This window comes from Rhinoderma darwinii, chromosome 8 (assembly GCF_050947455.1).
Source record: "Rhinoderma darwinii isolate aRhiDar2 chromosome 8, aRhiDar2.hap1, whole genome shotgun sequence".
Lineage (NCBI taxonomy): Eukaryota > Metazoa > Chordata > Amphibia > Anura > Rhinodermatidae > Rhinoderma > Rhinoderma darwinii.
Window position 1 is genome coordinate 13,422,981 of NC_134694.1, and position 25,835 is coordinate 13,448,815.

At 41.3% G+C, this 25,835-nt stretch overlaps 1 protein-coding gene across 10 annotated transcripts in view; it reads left to right on the top strand.

Moving 5' to 3' along the window:
• The window catches only part of GPSM1 (G protein signaling modulator 1), a 193,290-nt gene that overhangs the window by 9,799 nt on the left and 157,656 nt on the right, over nucleotides 1-25,835 (top strand). For 8 of the 10 annotated variants that reach the window (XM_075835173.1, XM_075835170.1, XM_075835172.1 and 5 more), the window contains one exon: nucleotides 1,457-1,540. The exons of 1 other annotated variant lie outside the window; for it this stretch is intronic. Coding sequence is in view for 1 of the 9 variants with exons in the window: in XM_075835169.1 (XP_075691284.1) it covers nucleotides 5,567-5,625 (59 nt within the window). In the remaining 8 variants the exon portion in view is untranslated. Of the gene's footprint in view, nucleotides 1-1,456; nucleotides 1,541-5,150; nucleotides 5,626-25,835 lie in introns of those variants that run through there. One more of the 10 variants, XM_075835169.1, reaches the window with a different exon arrangement.

The following is a 25,835-nucleotide window of genomic DNA, read 5'->3' on the forward strand; positions in this document are numbered from 1 at the left end:
TTGCTTTCTTCGACAAACAGCGTCACTCCTGTCCATGGACTGTTTGTGGTATTGTAGCTCAGCCCCATACAACCCCTTTAGTACAGGAATGGCGCTATTTTCTATTCGTACGTCTATTTCTTGCAGGATTCCCCTCCTGAGCTGAGGGTTACGTGTGTTTTCTTATCAGCAAACTAAACAAGAGCTCTCTATAGAATTTAGTTCTCCAGCCCAAAAGACGCCCATAGTGGTGGACCTCAGCGTTGGGTCATGAGCACCGTGAATGTGTATTTTATTGTTGTTTTTTATTTGGATTTTATGTTGTTTGTATTACAATATTGTTGAGAATGATGATATAGATGTGTGGAAAAATGTTTTTTAAAAATATTGAAGAGCAAACTTAGAGGATCTGTCACTACTTTCTTAATTCCCTATCTCCTAACTAATCTAATAGGTGCTATGATGCTGATAACTACAGTGTGTTTTTTTTGTTTTTTTTGTTTTTTTTAAAACGTTTGTTATTTGCAAAGTTATGAGCATTTTTCTAAATATGCTAATTTGGATCTACTTGCCAAATGGGAGGTGACTCTTTCCTTTCACTCTGGACGGTGTAATGTTTTCTGTAGGACGCTGAACGGATGCATGATGCATCGAAACTTCGATACTGTTTAGCTACTGTGCACCCACAAGCGATTCGATACCAATATTTCATGTATTTCGATACTAAGCTGTGCGGCCGCACAGCTAAGTATAGTAATACATGAATGTATGAGAGCGTGGCTGCGGCTGTGTAATACAGCCATTGCCCTGCTCCTGAGTCCTGAAAAGTGCGTACCGTCAGGATGATGCGATGCGGCCTGCGCCGCACTAATGAGCGGGCGCGCTGCAAAACAACCCCTTGTTCGGCGTAGCTACTTACCTGCAAACGCTGATGCTGCTGCAGAATCAACTGTAGCCTCTGGTGCCGATGTGTCCTCGCTCGTCCGACACGATGCAGGACCTGGGGCAGGAAGTGACGTCACAGCGTGATCTCTCGAGAACACGCTGTGTGTCTGTGCACTGCCAGAAGCTGGGCGTTGTGAAGAGAAGTGGATGATACTTCTATTCACAACGCCCAGCTAGTAAAAGAAGTAAAAACGCCCAGATGTTACACACATAATACACGCCCAGTTGTACTTTAACTTTAAACATGCCCAGTTGTACTTTAGAAAGCCTCATTTGCATAAATATAAAAATGGTCATAACTTGGCCAATAATGCTCGTTTAAAAAAAACAAAAACGTTACTGTTATCTACATTGCAGCGCCGATCTGCTGCAATAGGAGATAGGGGTTGCAAAATCTGGTGACAGAGCCTCTTTAATGTCAGGAGCGGGGCAATGGCTATATTACACAGCCGCAGCCCCGCTCTATAACGGCGGAGATCAGAGAAACCTCTGATTCTAAGAATTTTAAATCTTTAACTATGCTTTTACATAGGTATTATAGGATTAGTCCTTGCTCCAGAAGAAAAAAGGGTGAACTGCAATGTTTCCCCTGAAACAGAACATGTGCTCTATTAAGGTAAGAGTAACCTTTTATATGCAAATAATTTTGGCAGAGTTCCCAGTTTTGTTTCTATGGCAACTTCTGTGCATTAGCTGTCAATCAGACACGGCTTCACAGAGAATCAATAGGTCACCTGATCTCTTGCTGCTTGTCGTTGTTTTTCTTTTACTTGTAATACTTAATTTCATATTTCACCCAAAAAGGAGCCCCTTGGTGATCACTGTTTACCTGCAGTGAGAAATGGTCTCTCTCAGATCTGCAGGCCTCATGCCTCGATTATCCACAGGTGATAACTAGGGATTCACACACATACTCCAAACACACCATATGGTTGTACATGTATTTTTGTTGCAAGCATTTTTTCTATGATTACGGCAGAATGTAAAAACTGGAAGTGTTCGTTTTACTTGGAGTTCCCTATTTTGTATGTTCCCTGTAAGGCTGGGTTCACGTGTCACTGTCGAATTGCGGTTTTTCCTTGACGTGGTAAAACCGCCCCGTTTTGTTGTGATTTTTGGAAAATCGCAGCAAAAAACTCATTTTGACTGTGACGTGAAAATCCAGCGTAATATAATTGATAATGCTGCAGGTACGCCACATCTGAAGCCTGTTGGAATTTTACGTGTATACGTTTTGTATACCAAAAATGAAAGAAAAAAAAAAGTTTACAATTAAAGTTTAATGCTTGTACATCATACACAGATGTTATATTACTCCAACTAGGCTATTTCGTATTAGAAGGGCATCCAGCTCACGATGCCCTAGATGCTCGCAAGACCGGGCTGGTTTTGATCAAATGATGTGGCAGTGCCCAGTCATAGCAAATTTTTGGAGGGAGGTAACTCATCTGCTTTCCTCAATTTTGGACCGTGTGAACCCGGACTATGTTTATTGGGGCTGATGCCCACGGGGGTCTGGTCGCACTATGAGGGAGTTTTCCTACGTGAAGTCTTGTTCTTAGCTAGAAAAGCGATAGCCATTTGTTGGATGGGGGATATCTCTCCAGAGCTCTCCTAGTGGAAAAAGCTAGTTAACTCTATACTCCCGTATGAAAATGTGGTGTATAAGCACAGAGGATGTCAACATAAGTTCCTGGGGGTTTGGGGGGGGGGGTGGGGGTGGTAGTGTTCACCTCGTACCTCTTTCAGCGTGGGCGACCTTAGAGCTTCCTTGCCGCACAGCGTTATTGGGGATTGACCTCCGACTGGATCATTTCTAACACACTCTTTCTTTTTTGACCTGGGTATTGTTGAGTGAATGGAGTATGTTTTTTTTTATTTGCCAACTTATCCGTGTGTCTCTGCCCTGCCTGCGTGCGGTGTCATTATGGGGTCTAATATGACTACTTTCTATGTATTATATGTGACATTATTGCTCACCATGTGATCTCGTCTTATGCAGGAATGTTATTGTTTTTGTTCCTATCAATGGTTTCTGTATGTATAACTACAATAAACAGAGTTTAAAAAAAAAGGTTAATGCTTGTGGCAAAGCCGCATGCCTGAACCCTCTATGGCGGAACACAGGGTCCCTATAATATCCTGCCATAAAGCGTTTTTTGATGAGGCTTTGCAGTGTGAATTAACCCTTAGTTTGTATGCACCACCCAAGAATACCTTTGTAATACAGCTATGTGTTGAAATGTGCCCCAATTTCATATGGAAGCATACAGAGGTTTTTCATACTGATTCATATGGGATCCATGAGAAAAAAAACTCTGTGAACCTCCATATAAAATCAGAGGCACACTGAGATACTGTTTGACCCCTAACTAAGCTATAGGTGCTGTTTTATACAGCTTTCTTTTCTTCTTGGAGACTCGGCATCCATGTGTTAATTATTTATATTTAATATAACCCCAATGTAAGTAAAGGATTGAAGCATTGTTTTCTCCATATAGAATTTGTAACGACTGAATGGCAACTGTCTATAGTTGCTGGCAACGTTGGGGCCCAAAACTGGATGTTTACAAAACTGATAATATCAAGGTTTGGATTTATGGTCTTAATTCCTTGAAGCTCAACATTTTTTAATAGGGTTAAGAATTATAAAACTGTCATTAGATCCAGTATACAGTCCCCGGCTTTGATGCCTCTCCATCTGTAATAATCGCCATTACACTTTGTCTCATTTTATTAAACAGTTTATTGTTTTATATAATTTCTCAGACAGTCCAGCTGTCGTCTGTAAACCGTCCTGCCAGAATGACCTCTGTGCAACTCCAATCTTATAATTACTCATCAAAAGGCAAATTATACAATTCCCCGATGTCTTTGTTTTTAAGGGTCTGTACAGCTGGTTTAAAATTTGTTCACCCCTTCACATAATCCACCATGTTCTTAAAGGGTTTATTAAAATGTAATGATTGCTACTATTGTCGAGATTCATGCGAAGTTTTCAAAGCCCCACCGCTTTTGTCTCGCTTCAAAAGATAATGGAAACTTCTTGGACATTTATCCACAGGATATGCTGAAAATGTCCAATAGATGCTGGTCCCATCTCTGGGGCCTGCACCTAACTCTAGAACGGGGCCTCCAGAACCCCCGTCCTGCCTAGTCTGGCTCCACGGCTACTATCTGTCGAGGTGGTCGGGAGTACGGAAACAGCTGAGCTATGCTGTTTCTGTAACTCCCATAGAAGTGAATAGGAGTTAAGGAAACAGAGTAGCACAGCGAGCTACGCTCTTTTTGGAACTCGGGAGCTCCGGAAACAGCGGATACAACCCTTTACGAGCATCTAAGGCCCTGTTCACACGTAGTATTTTGCAGACAGAAAAAAATCTGCCTCGAAATCCCTGCAGATTTTGACCGGCCTTCACTTTCTTGCCGCAGTTTTCGCTTCGTTTTTTGCCCACGAGGACCGCGAGCCACAAACGCAGCAAAAAAGCGCCTTTTCTACCTCCCATTGATTTCAATGGGAGGTTAGAGGTGGCACACACACACACACACACACACACACACACACACACACACACACACACACACTATATCTACAGCTCCAGACCGACAATTTACACATCCACAGAGTTGCTCCTTGGACAGGGGACCTAATTTATTCTTACTTCTATGTATGTGTCTATATGTGTGCGTGTATGTATGTATGTATGTGTGTATATATATATATATATTCCTTAATGGAGTATTTTTTTTAGATGCAAGCAGTCAGCCATGGTACCCATTAGCCGCTACCTGGGGCGGGCAAAGTATATCACAAATTTTGGACACTATTATGTGCTTTAATTTAAGTTATAATTCTGTAAAGATTTAGAAAACTATTAAGTGTTTATAAAAAAAATTGTTTATAAGATTATGTAAAAAAAACAAAAAAAACGATTACATTAATTATTAAATGCTATGTCTTTGGCCTGCCTAACCTTCTCTTCCCTCTGGCTGGAAAGGGGTTAACTTTTATGCTGGGAGTTTACAATTCCCTGACAAGGAAGTGATTCATAGACTCTCTTGACACTTTCAAACAAACTCTTTCCTTTTCTTTGCCTCATTATTGTCGCCCTCTGCTGCTGGTGGGATAACTGTGGGAACAGGACACATTAGGGGCTCTGCCAGCAAAATGCCACAGGAAGCAGTTTGGATATTGTAGCACAAGGTTTATCATTTGTATCCAGACTGGTGGTGCCAGCGATGAGAGCTATTCTCCAGCCAGGAGGAGGTTAATCTCTGGGCAGCTGTTGCTACTCCGTCCTCGTACCAATTCACAGAAAGCAGCCTGCTGCATCCAGACATTGTGTGATCAGTAATAGAAATAGAGAAAAGGGGGAGGGCAGGGTCACAGTGCAGAAGAAGGAGGAAAAAGAGACCTACCCCTCCTTATATTCCCCTGACAATACAAGCATTGGATGACATCACGTGGAGGGGAGTGATTCATGGGTACTGTAGATTTTATGTGTTAACATACATCACTTCCTAGCTGCCATACTACAACTATTATAGAAGGGGGCACCCTGGCTGCACAGCCTCCCTCCGCCTGCACAGTCTCTCTGGATGTTGTGCACAATTGCCTTGATTGTATGACCTACACCAATACATGGCTTTCCTACCTAACAATGGATTGCACCATCCTCCAGCCAGGAGAGTGTATTCAAGGTATGTAACAGACACATGCAATGTACACACAGATATACAGTAAATGGGGAGGGAGGAGAGAGGCTGGGTATATAATTGGAAGGGAGGAGAGGAGCAGGACTTCACGTACTGTCCATAGTCTCATGGCTGTGTTATTGCATTGAGGAACTGCGGGCATGTCAGGCACATTAATATCCGCAGCCAAGGGCATACACGGTGAGGGATGTGAGCAGAATTGCATTTACTAAACCGTTGGCTTTACTGTGCTGCTATGGAAATATGCACTGGAGCAAGCCTAGAACAGGTGCTGAGATATAGCAATGATATATATGGGGCTTGTCGGCACAGGTGACACCTGACAATGAATGGGGTCACCTCTGACAATGGTCATATTTTGATTTCTTAATGCGTTAGTAATACTGGAACTAAATATATTTTGTTGTTAAGGTTGTGGTGTTGGCCGCTTAGTAAGGGGAAGATATTTTGGTACGCACAGGAAAGGAGAAGTTTTTTGCCTATGCACGGCAGATTTCCTGTGGTAAAGCAAACTGTGCGATTATCGAATTTTTCCCATTTAGGGATATGTGTAATAAAAGTACAGCCATTTGCACTGGGTGCAATAATGTGCATTCAGAAGTTAGAAATATGCAGAAACATTGAAACCTTCACCATTGTTTTATAACATAAGAATTTTTCGCAAAATTTCCCCGCCATGTATCCATTTTGTACTCGGAAATTATGTGAAATGTTTGACACATGTCGCAAAATGACAAAAACGTACTAAAAAGTTTTCATGCGGAGCATCAGAACAGCATAAAAAATGTCTGACTTTTATATAAAGGTATGCACCATTTTTAATGACTGAATTCAAATTTTTCCAGCCATAAGTGTTTATACGTTGCGTCCTGATGTATTCGGAAGTTGTTGTATGTTTAGGTTTAGTGGCCCTTTAAATCTGACAAGTGGGCATTTCCATACGACTCAATACGTGAAACTTTCTGGTAGCAAATACAGGATTAATAGGACTACAAAACTGGAATCCTAAATCTTTGAATCCAAATGTTTTATTTTCACTTTTTTTTTTTCTCTGATGTAATCGAAGAAATCCAACATAATTGTACTTCTCATGAGTATGTTTCTATTAGTATGTCTATGGGACCGTATTAGTTTTTGTGGGGTAACTGGTGAATTGTTTATATGGTAATGTAGGTCATCTTCTGTAATTTGGCAAAATTAATTTCCCCTATTGTAATTTTGTCGACTTGTCCTATTAGGGAATATGTACATCAGAGGGGGGGGGGGGCTTGAATGGGACATTCCTGTATTAAACAGAGTGGAAAATTGCAGCAATGGGCAGCTTTTGCGCTGGAGGACTCTGGCTACAATGGGTGCTTTGTAATATCACATTTCCTCTACAGCATCAGTGCAAGGGAAGTGTGGCTACCCCAATAGCTTCAACTCGGGTTCCTTCAGTCAGACAACCCCTGTAAATCTTAGAATTGTAATTTTAAAGGAAATCTCCAGGCAACAGTAATACAATGTGTTCTACCTAGTGCAGGGGCGGTGCATGACTTCTATCTTTGGTGTACTTTGAATCCCTGAGTCATGCACCGCCCCCTTAGACCCTGCTGTAGGCATAACACAGTATCAGTTTGGTCTAGAGTGTTCCTTTAATACTGTAGCAGATGGAAACTGCAAACTAGGTATGCTGGAACTTGTAGTGTAACCATAGCTGCAGTGCAATAGCTGTCAAATGAGCGATTTTCACATTGCAACGATTAATCTGTAATCTGGCATGAAGACAAATACTGTAATTATTTAAATTGGAAATATGTTTTTGCTAAAACACATGATGGACTAAAACTATACAAGATAAGTTGTCAAGCGACAACACATAATGGCCACAGCCAATGTCAGACAAAGGACATAATCTATAACGGCCATTAAATGTTTTTTTTCCACAACCCAATAATAACATATTTCCTGTTCATGTAGTTGCAGTTTTCTAATATTTCATGAAGTCAAACTCCATGGCTGCTCCAAAACCAATTGTTCTTAGGGCTGTTTGTATTAGGACCTCATTGTGGTGCTGCATAAAAGGAGTTATAAAGGCTATGTACACTTTCTCGACCATTTTTATTATTGCTTTAATGCATCTGAAAAAATAATTAAGCACCTTTTTGAAAAAAAAATCTTCATTAAACATATCCTTCCGTTTTGTGTTTACAGCTCCTATGCAAACCAATGTTTCCCCATGGTTACAGACTACAAAACATACCCTGTGTAGTCTGATCTTGTAGTCCTACTACAGTATGTACATTAGCAAGAAGGGGACAGATGTATGACTGTACGATCAGACTACTCAGGGTTTGGTTGTAGTCTGTAACCATGGAGACACAAGAGTCTGCATACAAGTGCTATAGACACAAAAAGGGAAGGATATTCTTAGTGAAGAACGAATGTTTGCAAAGTGGCTTCATTTTTCATTTTAGAGGCATTGGAGCAATAAAAAAAAAAAAAAATTAAAGGTGGATTTAGACTACTTTTGTAGGCTGTTACATGACGGACTGCTACTATAGCAACTGCAGTTAATGTGTAGAAAACCCAGCCACAGCCCTATAGTGTGTACAGTATTTGCTTCAAAATAAAGAAATTGTAATAGGAATGATCAGATTTATTCTTGTGAAATATAAATATGTTGCTGTAATAAAGATTTGGTAAAGTCTGAGAAAGTTCCTACTAAAGATAAACAGTCAGAAAATGAAAAAAGAACGATTTCTGAAACATTCCCACACACAGCTGTGCACATATGAAATAACAAACATGGGTTTGATATATTGTGATGCAGTGCTGGCCAAACATTTATGTGAGGAAGCAACACTTCAGTAAACAACACAATTTATATATTTATTTTTCAACTAGATACAGCACTGAGAGGGATGAGGGTTCTCGCACATCATTGACTGAATGCCAGAAACCAGGGGGTGACTTAGTGACAGTTATATGGCCCCATGAGAGCTAATATGGCTGACAGCTGCATCCTGTGTCAGAAACTGAAGGCAGAAGTCTGGAGCAGATATAGTTATCCGGGAAGTAAAAATGATTTCTTAGAAGATCCAAATGAAAGAAATAAAAACAAAAAAGCAATACTTACCTATTCTTGCCCCCAGCACAGTCACTCCGGCGGCAGTGAGGGAGCTTGTTTATATGCATGTATCACGTACCTGCAGCCAATTAGAGGGCTCAGCGGTCAAATGTTGTATTTCTGGCATTATGGTAGAACTACGATTCGTCACCAGAGAGTCCCACTGAGCCCTCTGATTGGCTGCCACACTTACATGCTACGTGCATGCAGACAAGCATCGGGACTGCCGCCAGAGCAACAACGCTGCATTGCCGCGGGCAAGGATAGGTAAGTATTGCTTTTTTGTTTATTTCTTTTGTTTCCCCTAAGGAAAAAAAAAATTCTTCCCGTATAACCCCTTTAATGCAGTCTTTGTTCCAAATTCTGTCTTGTAAAGTAAGCCAAGGGCGCTCCACGGTCAAATAATCACGTTTTATTGTGGCTATCAAGATATTATATATATTTGATACTAAATTAGATTTATATAATATAATATATTTGTTAAAATATCCAGGTTATGAAGTGGTTGTTGCTTTTTTTTTTTTTTTTTTTTTTTTTTTTTTGTAGAAACAGCGCCACCCTTGTTCATGGGCTGTGTCTGGTGTTGCAGCTTAGTCCCGTTCTCTTGAAGTGGCATTGGAATATAGGAGTATTCAGTCTGTACTATTGAGTGTGTTGTAGGAATGACCTATGCAAGGTCTCAGCAGTAGCCACAGAATATATTAACTGGTTACTGCAGCCTAGTAACCAGCACATGCTGGAGCACTGTATACTCCCAACGCTCATACCCCTTTGTTCTGTTTTATTAAATCTCTTTTGTCTCTAAGGTCGCCTCAGCGACACATTCAATAATTAGACAAAGCTTAGCATGCTTATAAATGCTGCTGTTTGATAGGCTGTTCACAAGTAACATTTTGGAAGGTGGGTTTACAATATTTGTGTTTTTTTTTATAAAATAAAACAAAAACAAAAAGTTTTTATCCTTTCTAGTTCTTCACCCCAAGTTGCCATAGATCAGGCACTACATTAAATTGAATATAAAACGGTGAAAGCAGGGAAATTGTCATTGTTCAGATTTGCTCCGCCTACTACGCTACAGTTCAGCTTCATGGAATCGTTGTATTATGGCTTGGTACAAGTTCCAACTTGTACAGAGCTGTAATATGGCACTCATCAAAGGCTATGTGCCCTACTGTACCATTGTTTGCCTCCAATTCATATGGAGATTTTTTCTGTCGGATTCATTAGCTGCTTAACGATGCATGACGTGTATACTCGTCATGAGCGGCAAGACTCGTCATGGTGATCACACGGACACTGCAAGTGTGCCTCTGCGACCAGGAAAAGGGCAACGGCAGTAATACACAGCCGCCGCATTGTTCTAATGGCGTAGATCAGAGAAACCTCTGATCTCCACTGTTAACCCCTTGAATGCAGCGATCAAAGCTGATCGCACAGGCAAAGGTGAAGGGGGACCCCCCTTTCATCGCGTCACGGAATCCCTGTAGCGTGTTTGAAGAACATACCTTATATGGACAGACATCCCAGGGTCCATTGAATGATCCCAGGGTCCGGTCCATTGAATGTTCCCAGGGTCCGGTCCATTGAATGTTCCCAGGGTCCGGTCCATTGAATGATCCCAGGGTCCGGTCCATTGAAGGATCCCAGGGTCCGGTCCATTGAAGGATCCCAGGGTCCGGTCCATTGAAGGATCCCAGGGTCCGGTCCATTGAAGGATCCCAGGGTCCGGTCCATTGAAGGATCCCAGGGCCGTCGGACCGTATTTCCTGTTGTTGGGGCATACTGAGGTAGGCCCTATAAAACTGCCTTTGTACTAGCAGTACACAGGCTAATGTACTGGAATATAGTCAAAATAAAAAATTGCTCTAAGGGATTAAAAAAAAAGGGTAAAATGAATAAATACACATATTTGGTATCTCCACGACCGTAACAACCTGCATAACAAATGTATAGCATAATTTATGATGGAGTGTACACTGTAAAAAAGAAAAATGAAACCTGCGTCTTAATTTTTTTTTTATTTTTGTTCCCTCCATTTTTGGCAGAATACAAATTTTATATAAACCAAAAAAATGGCACCTACGTAAAGTACAACTTGTCCCGCAAAAAACAAAGTCTCATACAGCTATGTGGAACAGAAAATAAAAAAAGTTATGAGCACCGGGATGCAAAGAGGAAAAATCAAGAAATTGTTCTGGTCCTCAAGGCCAAAATTGGCCCTGTCCATAAGAGGTTAATGAGGCCCTATGAGATAAATGTCAGCCAAAATGGATGTGTATATTGGTAGTTTTTTTTTTTGTTTTGCTGAAAAATTGGATTTGTGTCATTTCTGAGTGGCTTTAAAGGACTCTGGGTAAGGAGGGGGAGATAGGACACTAGACTCGTAGCTATATCTCACTGCTTTACGAATCGAGATTCTTAAATAAAACGCAATGTAAGCTGCTGCGCCATTAGGCCGCTTTTATGCGGCCGTAATACAGGTACATTTTAGGGTCTGTATTATGCCCCGATACACGGACTTCATGCGGTTTTACTTGTACTGTACTTAGATCATCATAGGGATCCGGGTATTGGCCCTTATTACAATTGCTAAGGCCCTGTTCACACTGAGTCTTTTGCAGGCAGAAAAATATGCCTCAACTCCATCAGGCATTTTGTGGCAGATTTTGACCTGCCTGCACTCTTTGCCGTGTTTTTCGTGGCGTTTTTCGGCCACAGCCATTGAGCACCACAGGTAACAAAAGCCGCGAAAAAACACTTTCTATGGCAGGCGGTTTCAGACTTTTTTGGCGTGTTTCTGCGTTAAAAAGTGTGCCAAAAAACTCAGTGTGGACAGGGCCGTAAATGTGCTTATATTATGAATGTGTGAAAGTGGCCTAAGATCTGACCGTTATAACCCTCAGTCCTGATGTATCATAAGTATAAGCACTATTACACAATTTTCTATTTCTTTAAGTTGCATTTGAAAAGTAAGTGCCACCTTGCGCCCTTTTCTGCCATTCCTCACTGCAGCTTCTGGCTACCTTCCTAATATTTACCCTGCCTACATCTGATTTTCCACCTCCATAACGAAAAAATCAAATCTCCTACGACCATTTAGGAACTTTGTGAAACGGTTGCTGGTGCCTCACTTTCCAGTCTGTTGCACAACTAATCCATGTCTGCAATCAGGGCAAAGGCAGAACCCTCTGTGAACTTCCCTGTCTTCTGGGCAGTCATCTACTTTACTGTTCCTAGTTACCAAAATGAAAGGTAAATGACTTTGCTCGTTTTAATGATCTTTTTTTTTTTATATAATGCATCCTGGAAAAACTTCCCATCAGCACTTTACCCACTGGTTTAAATCTATTAGAAAAGCTTTAATACCACAATTATACTCAGTGGGAATTACTGCAGTTCTGCTAATTACAGTCCTGTCATATTTGACAATTCAAGCAGTTACACGTAATCCTGGATGCTTTTTTTTTCTTGGCATTTACAGGAACAAATGTGAGCAAAGAAAATTATATAAATCTAAATTCTAACCCTAAAGTTTAGGTTGTTCTTGTATAATGATTCTTGACATAATCTGGAAATACACATTAACAGTTTAACATCCCCTAACATGTTCCTCCCCTATATTTGCTGGTCACAGGGGTCCCTCACCACTTCCTCTGTCATTGCGTAGGGATGACATGTCGTCTGTCACCATGTAATTGCGGGCTGCAGCGGTCACGTGTCGTCCAAACGCCAATACGCCCTTTAAATTAGTTACATTCAATATTATACTAGTCCTTCTCAATGTTATTATATCATCAAGAAGTTAATTTATTTCAGTAACTCAATTCAAAAAGTGACTCATGTATTCTATAGATTCATTACACACAGAGAGATCTATTTCCAGCAGTTTTTCTTTTAATGTTGATGATTATGGTAACCGTTAATGAATTCCAAAATTTAGTGTCTCAAAAAATTAGAATATTATATAAGCCTAATTTTAAAAATGATTTTTAATGCCGAATTGTTGGCCTACTGAAAAGTCAGTACAGTATTTGCCCTCAATACTTGGTCGTTGCTCCTTTTTCATGAATTACTGCATCAATGCAGCGTGGCATGGAGGCGATCAGCCTGTGGCACTGCTGAGGTGTTCTCAATGCGGCGTGGCATGGAGGTGATCAGCCTGTGGCACCGCTTAGGTGTTGTGGAAGCCCAGGTTGCCTTGATTCGGCCTTTAGCTCGTCTGCATTGTTGGGTCTGGTGTCTCATCTTCCTCTTGACAATGCCCTATAGATTCTCTATGAGGTTTAGATCAGGCGAGTTTGCTGGCCAATCAAGCGCAGTGATACTGTGGTTATTACACCAGGTATTGGTACTTTTGTCAGTGTGGGCAGGTGCCAAGTCCGGCTGGAAAATGAAATCCGCATCTCCATAAAGCGTGTCAGCAGGGGGAAGCATGAAGTGCTCGAAAATTTCGTGGTAGACACTGCGCTGACTCTGGACCTGATATAACACATTGGACCAGCACTTTTGCTCAGGAGTCTCCAAAGTCCTGTTTTCAGATCAAAGTAAATTTTGCATTTCGTTTGGAAACCAAGGTCCCAGAGTCTGGAGGAAGAGTTCGAGAGGCATCAATCCAAGTGTCTTGCAGTCCAGTGTGAAATTTCCAGTCAGTGATGGTTTGGGGGCCGTTTCATCTGCTGGTGTTGGTCCACTGTGTTATATGAAGTCCAGAGTCAGCGCAGCGTCTACCAGGACATTTTCCAGCACTTCATGCTTCCCTCTACTGACGAGTTTTATGGAGATGATAAAGACTTAAGACTTTTAAGACTTAAAACATCAGCTGCACCCATATGGCATTTTCCTCAAACAAGCCTAGGATAGCTGGGTGACTAGTCCGGAGTGCGTAGTAATGGTGGTCATATTGGTTGCCATATAGGTGTCCCAGTTAAATAGAATTCTTTCCAATTGGTAAAAGGAAAACATATGAAATGTTTTATTTTTACAGATTTGTTTTGGAAGAAACTTATTTTAATATTTTATGTAATCAATATTGTTAAAATGTATTAGGCGTTGGCTTTGTGATTTCCTTTTTCCAGCGTCTGGCTGGCCTTTGCGTCAGTAAATCACTTGCACTGTTTTCCTGGCATTCTCCCGAGCTTTCCTACCTGTGGTGGCCAAAAGTTTGTGGCTTTTACATTTATGGGGATTGTCTCAAGGGTATCAGACTGAGATCAGCAATGTCCAGCTTTGATGTGACCCCATTTTCTGGCAGGTAACTGCCACTTTCTAGTAGAAATTCAGCTCTTTGTCCTGATTTGGCAGAATTTCATGGTATCACAGCTGGCTTCTGGGAGTACTTTTTATACATCTCTCCGATTCCTGCTGAGAATGGAGGAATCTCCCGCTGCTCACCAGAAGCCTCTGCTTTTAACTTCACGAGGCTTTTCTCTAAATAGATGGTATTTATTTCATTCATCATGTAAAGGAAACTATTGCAAAATCCCCTCTTCTCCTCCCCGGATTTGGTTCTTAAGATAAATCGAGGCTGTTTACACTTGTATTTGACAATTAAAATACTTAGGAAGCACAGGTACTACATTTTTAATTCCCTCCCCCTGCAGTACCAGTAATATTGTTATATTAATATGCAACACTAATAATTATGCAACCTGTATATCTGAGGCAAATGTTGAGAGCGCTTACAAAGTCTACATAAGTTGGAGTTAGTCCTCTGGTCCCTGGTCTGAAAGCCAGTACGGTAGAATGGCACTAACCCTGTGCGTTGTGCAGGAATCACTCATGATCTAGGGAAGGTCAGCTGTCCTGCAATATCTCCAACCAGAGGGAAGCATTTGTTGTCCATTTTTTTATTCTTTATTTTTTTTTTTAATGTCCGATCCTCTTGTACCTTTAGTCCCTAAGACCAGTTCCACTTTCGGTCAACAACCCCTATCTGCAGTCCATGAAACAGTTGCCTGTATTCTTCAAAAGGACCTGCAGTGCAGTTGGGGGTAATCAAAAACTCCCGGCCGACAATGCAATCTATTATCAGACTACTCCCATAGTTAATGGGAGAATTTCGATTCATGACCTCATACTAGTAAACAACTACTGCCCTTATATCATCTTTAACATGAACATAACACATTAAGGACATGCACATGGCCGGATTTGGGATCCATTTAACACCGATTCCAAATCGTGCACTCATAGATATCTATAGGGCCATGCTATAACTCCATGTGTGTCTAATTTTTGCATGGAGGTGAAAGCATAAATCATGACATGTAGAATTGCATGTTGTATTCCTGAGATATTGTCCTCTAGAGGCATTGCTTCTAGTGGAGAATATGATTCCTCATGAAGGTACCATACAGTGGCACATAGAGTATGGACCGTACACACCGTACTGCTCTGTGCATGAGCCCTAAGGCTATTATGAGAAGTTTATTTTACTGCTATTGTTTTTGGATGCAAAATTGACAGCAGTTTCCTGGATCAGATCGCTAGTTTCCGTGTCTACATGGCTTGTGATTTGGTTGATTACTGGTTGATTGAATTCTAATAAGTTATTGGGACTATTCTGTTACAGAGAATTGTAGGGTTTAAGGGAAGGGGCAGAGATCACTGTTTGTGAGTCAGCCTGGGCTTCTACAAGGACACACTTTTTGGATATAGATTAAAGAAACACTCCGGGCAAAGCTGATGTTATTCTGTGGTTAATACAGGTCCTAGAAGGGACAGAGCACGACACAAAGATTCTAAGAGAGAGAATCCCTGTGTCACGCCCTGCCCTTTAAGTCCATGCCCAAAGCATAAGACAGTTCCTTTTAATGTAAGATGCATGTTCTTATATCTGCCTATATAGATATAAGCATGAAGACAAACGGGGACCTTCCCGTAGCCTAATATCTGCTCTCGGGGAATGGATTTTGATTTAGTTCATATCAGAAAAGCGCGTTTTGTTTGTGTAACTAAACGTTCAACGAACTTCTGACCTGTCATACTGAAGTTCTGATTGGTGCTTTGTTTCTGTTCGGCTATTTCCGGAATCAATGTAGCGGTGTACGCTCTCAATAGAAGTCTATGAGCCCGTACTCCGATACATCGGCTTTCCGGAAAAAGCAGAACAAAAAAAAAATGGCTGAACGCTGACATGAGCACTTTTGTTTTAGCTATTGGTGGGGGTCTCCGTGCTCGGACCCCCACCAATTAAAACTTCTGACATGTCAGAAGTTTGTTGAACGTTTAGTTACCCTTTAACCTGTAAAAAGTGGAATACCACTAAAACATCAATAGACTCCAAGGTAATAGTTGAGGAATCTTTATAATGAAGCAGTACCTCTTAATAAATTGTATCTTTCAAATAAAGTTGATTCTACAAAGCCGATGTACGGAATGTAATTTTCGTTATAACCCGTATGTGGATCTGAGATTTTTAGGAAGCAATGTTGTAAGGGAATGGAACATGCAGTCTGCTCCAGTCTTTCATGCCCCCCCCCCGACTCCTCTCCTACTGGGACGCTGCGAACGTGAAACTAAATCTGTAACTTTGTGAAATTTAAGCCTGTCATTTGCTCAGACTGAAAGAAATTACAGGGTTGAGATGTCTGTTACGCTACATTCTTTAGCCAATACAGGAAACCAAGATCCTCTGAGCATTTTTTCGGAGGGAGCTTTGTGGGTTTAGAGTAGATAACATTTTTACAGAGTCGTTTCTTGATAAAATCTCTAAATGCACTTGCAGTCAAATAAATTCAGTAAGTCATGTATTAGTGCAAATGTGGTGGCCACTGTATATGTTCCTGGAAAATATTGGTAGTTTCTCTGCTTTATTAAAGGGTTTTTACCATCTGGATAACCCCTCTCCATATCCAGTATTCGGACATAATAGAGGAGGGCCCCACTCTTCTATGGACCCTGCGCTATGAGATTGAGCTCCAGCTCTTGAAGACTCAATGTGACCATGTATTACATGGTTGCCCATTAATTTGAATGAGCACCATCTAATAATAGATTTTCCCTGTAGAAAATGTGGCCGCAAGGAATTTCCCCCCTTGGGTTAGAGAGGACTTATATGCATCATCAATTCATCCCACGGTGGCTTTATTCCAAGAGGTGGTTGCCCAGATGGTGCAACCTCTGCAATTCTGTTCTTAAAACATCCCTCCAATTTGAAGATTACTTAAAATATCAGGGAATTGAATGAACAGCATTTGCCACATATAGTAGAGATAGGACCAGCCACCTCTCTTGACATGTCTGTTTTAGTAAATACTTGTTTTCCTCATGACATAACCATTCTAAAGCACCTTGTCTTAGAACTTTGCATTGTGCCGTTCCTCATTAATTCCTCCTGGAAGTTTAGCAATAAATTGACAACTGGGTGTTACGATTCCTTTTGTTGATGTGGGTTGTCCTTACACACTCTGACACCACCCAATCATTGTCCCCACACACTCAGACTCCAACCAATCAGACACACCCTAGAAGCTAGCATAGAGGGGGCTTGTTCAAGGGGGAAAGGCTAAGTAAATGTCTGTCTCAGGCGGATTTGAGCCATTCATTCCAGAGTGAAACTTCCCCCCCCAGCAAAATCTGATTATCTCTTGTCCAGCTTCTCACACGAGGGACTTCCATGTGAGTCTACCCCCTTTTATTGCAGTTTTCTTTTTATTAATGTGTCTCCAAACTTGAGCTTCACATTAAATTTGGACCACGGATAGTGGACTTATTCTTACCTCTTACAGCTGGAATACCACCTAGAACAGATTATTATTGATACACATGTAATGATTTTTCCTATAACTTACTAAGAATAGTTTCCAACTGGGTTTACTTTTCCATTGTTCCTTTATATTTTTAGATCTTATTAGGAATTTTTAGTTCCTGCATATATTTAATTTTAGAATCATGATGTTATTTACTTATGACAATGCAAACATACTACATAGTGAGATGTTTTATTGTCCTATAACTGCCTAAGTAATGTCCTGTAATCGCCTTACATGCTCCAGCAACAGCGCCTCTCTTGTCCATGGGCTGTGTAAAGTATTGCAACTTCAAGTGAAAGTTTTGTAATAATGGGGGGCAGTTTGTGTTGGTGCTGTGTGCGAAGCATGATTGATAGTATAACTGTGTACTTCTGGTTTCTCCCCATGGTTCATGCTGGCTGGGTGCAGTGGTTCATCGGGTGGTTGGCATGCATTAGGACCCCACAGCCCAGCTGGAGAACTGTGTGCACCTCTGATTGTCTGTGACTGAGAGAGCTGGAGGAAGAGAAATGGTTCAGCATGGGAGAGATTGAATGGAGGACGTACAGAGCAGGCTACAAGGAGCCTGAGACACATAGCTGCCGCACGAGAGAAGGAGCAGCACAAAGGGCCGCAGCACTGAGCAGACTACAAGGAGCCCGAAACATAGATCTGCAGCACAAGAGAGGCAAAGGCATGAAGGGGCCGTAGCATGGATTTATCACTTTGTCCTCTTCTATGTTTTCCCTGCACAGCGGTGCCTGGGTTACCCACTAGGCAGGGAACTGCAGCACTGCCCCAATCAAGGGAATGGAACTGGCCGACGTTCCCTAGACATCTTGGTGGCTGGGAGTGAGGCTTTGCAGGGAAAACTTAAAGAGTACAAAACGCTAAATCCCCGCTGTGGCCCTTTCATTACCCCTTTATGCTGCTGCTTTTCTTGAGCTGCAGCTTTGTGTCTCAGCCTTCTTGTAGCCTGCTCAGTGCTGCGGCCGCTTTAGTCTCATGATTGGTGGGGCTCTTAGAGGTCTGACCCCCACCGATCATAAAGTGCTGGTACTGTATATCCTAGCGATATGCCATCACTTTTTATAAAATGGGAATACCCCTTTATTAAAGAAACGGGACACTACACAGAGGTGCTGTAGTGTTCAGTAGCTGCAGGATAGAGCCGGAGTGTCCCTGCGTCTGGAGAGAGCCTCCGCAGCAGTCTGAGTGACAACAGACCACAGGCTGCAAGTGTCACGTACTGATCCCAGTGCGAAATAGTTCCTATATCTTTAGCATGTGTAGGTTTTTGTGTGCAATCGAGACAGTGAATTGGTCTTATGTGTTATAGACTGACAGACCCTGCACTGAGGTCACTCCGCATTAGCACCTGTTTTAATTGAGAAGTTCGGCTCTGATGTTTTCTAATTAAAACTTCTTTTATATATTCAATCTGTTGCAGTTTGGAGCCCCCTATTCAGCGTCTCAAAAGAAACATTTGACATATCATAACTTTTTTTTTTTTTTTTTTTTAATGATGGAAGCCCAGAGATCTGTTGACAAACTAATTTCAATGTGGCATGACAATCCCTTGCCTGGGAGCTAAACGTATCGTTGGTTGGACAGGATGGATTTTTCTTGTCTAATGCAATTGTGCCCCTAGGAGATAAGTGGCAACATAACAGTTTGGCAGCTGCTCACTTACCCAGCTTTATTGAAATGGCATAGATGTATGTTGAGCTAAATATTTATGGGTCTGATCACTGTTGGTGGTTATTCAATATCTGTTGCTGTCCTAACAGAATTGTAATTTTAGAAATGAATGAGAAAAGTCAACAAAAGAAAGTGTTTTTTCTGGAGTATGAAGAAAACCTGCAGACTGGCGAATAGTCTTGTAGAAATCTTGCAGAGAACACGGGTATTCTTCCCTAACCCCTCCATTTTGACTGGCAGATGGATAAGTGGTGCGGCTCTGAGTGCCGGGTCTCGTATTGCAAAAAGAGTAGTGGGCAAGGGCTCCTGCTGCAGCCAGTTGCCCTAAAGCCAGAGTCAGGTCTGATCTGAGGTATTTGAGGGAGAATGTGAGTGAGAGCTGCGTCCCTATTGTTTACACCGGCAGAGCGACGTACATAAGGTTGTGGATGTGCCTAGTACTGCAGCTCAGTCCCATTTACTTTTGTACATATTGTGGCACATTCATTCATTCTGCCCCTTATTCTGCTGATCGGCGATGGTTCTGGGTTTTGGCCCCCCAATAATTAATTGAATATCGAAAGCCTATCCTAAGAATAGGAAATTGATATTTCAGTTCCGGAAACCCCCTTTAACTTTTTGGGTTGTTTTCTAATGAAGTGTATATAAGTAGTTCTTGCTAGGCCATTAAAAAGTCATCTTGGCTCCCGGAGTGGTCTGGCTGTTTCTGAACTACAGTATTTTGCTAATACCATTACCAGAGTTATCCTTGCAAGATTTTGTGCAGATGTTTAAATGGCTGTTAATGCCAAAAAACACTGTCTATGGTTATATTTACTTGTCATGATTGATTATTAATGTTCTAATAAATGTCTGATAGGAGGTAAAAGCATGAAAACGCTATTAAATTATAATTCTTTCTCCGATTTGATGCTTTTTACTTCTGGCACATTCTTTATGAATCTGTTCCTGAATCTAATTTTATTTGTAATTTGCTAGTGATTCCAATTATCCTGTATTTTCCTATAAATGTCTGTGAAACCCTCAAATTGTGATTTTTAAAAAACGAGCATTTCAGCTGTAGTGATGGGATATTATTCTGTTGCCTGTTCCTAAGGCAAGTCCAACCAAGATATATCTATTATTTACATAAAGGAACACTCCAGTAAAAAATTGATACATTGTGTCATGCCTAGTGCAGTGCCTGAAGGGCTGGTGCGTGACTTTCCCCTCTGGCCCTGCACTAGACATAACACAGTGTATCATATTTTTTTTCCTGGAGTTTTTGTTTTAAAGTGGTTGTCGCATCTGGACAACCTCTTCTCTAAATGCAGTCCTGTGGGTAATCAGCTCATTGGTGCGGTCGCAGCACATGAAACCCAAAGCTGCTGACGGCCGTAAATGTGATAGTACCTGGCGCCTATTCAAATTGGAATGGGCAACCTTGAAATACATGGATGCACCAAGTAGCCCAGGGTTAATGAGGCAAATGTCTACTGGTTCCTCTATTTGGTACATAAGGCAGTAGCTGAACTCAATGTCAAAGCACTTTTATAGGAATTGTGCCCAATCTTGGCACAACCCCAAAAGGAGAGTATGATTCCTGTTTCAACCCTCTATTTTTAAAAAAAAAATTTCCAATGAAAACTGTCCCATGAAGCTCCATCCTGTGTACGTTTAATTATAGAAAACTTTAGCGAGAGGCCATTTGTAAGGAGAGAAAAGCTTACCAAGACATGTAGAGGGATAAGGGCAGATCACAGAACCTTTGGCACATTTGCCACATACCGCACGGTCTAGATGTCTTTTGTATAAACAATAGCGTATTTGTTCCAAATGGAAAAAATGTTTTTATTACCAGTCATTATCAATTATCTCATGAGATGGAAAGCGTGCCTTTTTTTTTTTTTTTTGTTTCTTTTAGTTGGCTTTTATTTCCATAATTATAGGTTTTACTTGCCATTTCTTTACAAAATGATTGCACTGCAAAAATAATAATTTATGAACTCCTCCTCTCCAGAACATTTCTATGCCTGGAGCCTCACATCTGAATAGGACTTTTAGGAGGTAATACTGGGGTTTAGAACTAGTGAGGTTCTCGTCTGTTATAAGCGCCTATATAGTTTATTAGAGAGTGCACCCATGAATGTAGCGAAGAGGCCTTTCAAGGGTAACTAAACGTTCAACAAACTTCTGACATGTAATAGAGACATGTCAGTAGTTTTGATTGGTGGTGGTCCGAAGTTTCATGTTTACATGTCAGAAGTTTGAATGTTTAGTTACCCTTTAAGAACGAAGTGTTTGGTTGAGTGCAGCCTCAAAGCTGCAGGTAAGAACATTACATTAAGGCCATACATGTTAGATTAACGACAACTAGTTAGGTTAACGAGTTTGGCCAGATTTGAATATTCGATGTTTGGTTGATTGTTTTGCAGATGTTGGCGAGAACCTTTGTTCCTATTGGAGGTAAGCCACCACCAGAGGTATCTGGCAGCGGCTTGTTATTCTCTCCCGATTGAAAACACATGCACACTAGGCCGAACCGAGTATGCATACATATGGGCAGGTCGGGAGGAAAAGATGTTGGCTGACCACTATTGAAGGTGTATGACTTCCTCTTTGTATAGTACTTTTGTCCATGAGTGTTTATAGTATTAGGGCAGGGCTTGTAACTGCTATGTGACCTGTGGATAGGAAGTAACAGTTGGAGTTGACAGTCTCTTTCCTCATGGAATACTACACCACCCTTCATTCCTATTAGGATGGGAAGATGGGTTGGACTGGCCCACCAGTGTACTTGAGGATTCTCCAGTTGGCCCAGGCTCTGACACAATAATGGGCTTCAAAGAACCATCTGGAGACCAGCCCAATTAGAGATGACTCTGGAGCCAATTAATTCCCACTTGGTAATTTTGTATGAGTTGTTTCACAAATTAAACCTAATTGATGATAACCATTTACAATTAAATTAGAAGTGGACGTATAAATGGAGGGTGGTCCTCAGCATTATCTCCCCTGGGTGGCCCAAGGACCAACATTCCTACACTGAGCACTAACAAGTGCAGGGTGGGGGTCTGTGGTGACTTCAACAAGCACCACGAGAAGGGTCCATTATCATTTTTGTTCTGGTACAGTCCTATTCTGATGTGAGGCATTGGTTTGTCTGCAAAACTTTTCCATGTTCGGTTTTGTGGATTCGATTTGTTTTGATTGAAATTGCTACCTGATGACCGGAGACTTAGCATATTATAAAGAACTGGTGATGGTCTTCACAAATGCTTATAATGTCTCAGAACTGGAGATATGTGACAATTGTGACACTCTGGGCAAGGACTTTTCTCGTCCGGAATGCCATTAAAGAACACTACAAAGTGTCTCGCCAGACTGAATTGGCTGATAACAGGGAACAAGAGAATACATTAAACTGTACAGCAAAGTAAGCGTCCCATTTGCCTATTTCTCTTCTCGAGATTGTATCACATATAACTTCCTAACAGGAAAAATGTAGCTTCTTTTGTTGCATATTATAGACGTTCTGACAAATGTGTTACTGTATTTAGCGTAATACTGTCTTCCGTGGTCCTGTCACTCTTGAGCAGAGGTACTTGAGAAGCAGTTGCAATCTTACACCTTGGGGAGAAAAAACATTTCAGATCTGTATTTAAATGGCTTCAGTTTCTCACTTGCTGCCAGAGGATCAAATCTCCTTCCAACATTGAAGTCTACAGGGACAGACAGCTGTTGTGTTGGTAAGACGGGGCAGGAAAAGGCTGCATGGTTTAATCATCCGCCACAGAGGGGCCCAAGGCCAAACCCTCAATCTGAATAGAGTTGGCGTTTGTGAGGTCAGTGTGGGTGAATTTTTAACTCTTCACACCCTAAATTGAGGTTTAGAGATGTATTCCATTTAAACAACTTTATTTTTGGTCCTCGGAGTAAACTTATTACAATCAGGATCTCATGGATTTATTAGTGATGTTGCATTGAGTGACACATTGAATAACGCATTGAGATGACTGACCTTACAGGGGTTTTTCAACAATAGAGAATACCCATAAAGTGGTTCCTCAGTGGAAAATAATACATCTGTGTTCCCCCATTACTCTGTTATGACTGTAACACAATGACGTGACGTCCTTGGTGAATTTACATTCCGACACTGCAAGGCCAATCACTGCTTCATGCGTAGCGTTACTGACCGCAGTGGGCACATCACTATTGCCATCATGTCATTGCATCACAGCTCTATGCGGTTCTCTAACGCTGTACCACACATCTGTACAGACCCTATTTAAATTCGAGATATTCCATCATTTTTACTGATGTTTAATACTTTAAACCCCAAAATAACATAGTCCATCACAAAAAAATCTAATAAAAGTTATGACAAATTTCCTGGCAAACCTTTTTGGACTGTGGTACAAAATTGGACTAGTATCTATTGCTGCTTTCTTCCAAAAACAGTGACAGAGCTTGTGTGTGGAAGTGCGGCTCAACCCTATTCAATTTAATGGAGCTAAGCTGCAATACCATCGATTGATAGGTGTGGCACTGTTTCTGGAAGAAGGCTGCCATGTTTTTCGCCAGAGATGTGCATCGCCAGAGGGGCCTGGCAGCCGATGATCTCCGTTGCTCCATTAAAATAAGATACACATGACAGAATATTAATAATGGAATCTGTGCTTATAAATAATTGGCTGATCAACTATCTTTAACCCTTAAACATCTTTTCACAAGTTGTCCTTAGTCCATGACATTGGGAGAAGAGTCTAATCAACAGATTCTTGTTTGAAACCATTTAAGCAACACATTAGCAGTTTACCCTCCAGCAAAACATAGATTCACAAAGGAGGAAATTGTCCGAACCTGCAGATATGATCTCACCGGAATGATTTCTGCCAATCAATACAACCTCCATAGGCGTAACTAGTATTTTCAAATGCAGCAAATGCCGCCAGTGCTTCACCTGAGACCATGGGCTACAAAATGCCTCCGCTTTGGACTTGTAAAAGCTTTAAATATTTGAAATGGCAATGGAGAATTTGTGGGTGCTTTGGTTCTGCAGAGGAGAATATAGTTGTGTTCAGGTAAGTGATTATTTTAATATTTTCATGTTGAATGCCAAACCAGCCTTGTTTGTACAATACATGAATAAACAGGAGGCGTAAATTGAAGCTCCTGGGCCCCTAATACAAAATTAATAACACGACCCTCATCTACCATGTGCCATTTACAGTCTAATACTGAAAGGGGTGTGTTACTACAGGCTCAAAGGGGTTATGTGGGGACCAAAAATGCCCGGGGACCGGAAGTCTAGTTGCACAGTCTTCTTTGATGATGATTCTACTCTTCGTCACATGAGACTCTGCTGTATTCTATATACTCGCTGTACTACAGCTACTGCTTGTAAATAGAATATAGCGGGGCCGGTCGCATAACGAAGACTTATATCGTCATCAAAGAAGACTGTGCAACTAGACTTCCGGTCCCCAGCAGCGCTGTAAAAAATCTATGAAAATCTCAGAATCAGCACGACGGGGGACCGGAATGTAAATTTGCAAGAGTACTCGCATATTGCAGGGAGTACACTGCTAATAATTTTTGGTCTCCACATAACCCCTTTAATGTCCAAGTAGACAGATATTCTTTCATGAACGAGCGACCAGTGATGATTTAGCGAGTCGTTTGCGGTCAAAATACGGTCTATTACACTTGACAATATTTGCTAAAGGTTTTGTCCAGTCGTTACAGCGATCGTTGCTTGTTCGCCAAAACCTCATCTCTGATCTGCTAACCACTGGAAGATTTATAATTCGATGAGGGGATGTGCCGGTGACTAACGATAATCTTTCGCTCAGGCAGATGTGGCCGATCCACGGAAACCCAAGGATTTATCGTTCGTCGTTCGAATGTTGCACGCTATTACACGTGGCGAAAATCTCTTGCATTCAGACGATTAAAGAAAATATTGCACGATAATCGCTCCGTCTAATAGGACCTTTACTCTGGACATTGTCCGATAGTGTAGGGACACAAGCTGAACTGGTAACACCCGGTTGTCAATTTATTCATACATTTCTAGGAAGAATAACAGAGGAATGACACAATGTAGCGTCTTTAGAAAATATGCTCTAGAGTAGTTGTTTTTTTTTCATGGGAAATACAATTATTCACTAAAACAGACATGTCCGGAGGGGTGACCGTTCCTCTTTAATCTCAGTCTATACCTCTCAGTGACCATGCATGTAAATTTACTGTAGTCAAAATGTTTTGACTACAAGTTCTATTCCTTTTCTCCACACACATGATTGCAGAGACATCAAAATGTGCACTTTGTATTTCCATACACGGATGAATCCCTGTGCACATATTATTGACTCGTCGTACATTTTACAGAACAAACACTTCTATCCACCTGAGAGTTATCAGGGCAAGCAAAGAGGTTTTATAAGACCATGTTTAAATGGAGCCCAGCAAAAAAACAGCCCTGAGTGCCCACGCTTTAGGAGGCAAAGCGCGTCTCATCTTTCACAAGTCAGCAAAATCAGATCTGCAGGCTTAGTGATTTTAATGTTGAATTCATTACCGGCTCAGAACCCTCGCTCCCTATTGCAGCTGTGTCATTGGTGGGGGCTGAGAAATAACACTCCTAACCACAGTGGTTTTCTCCAAAT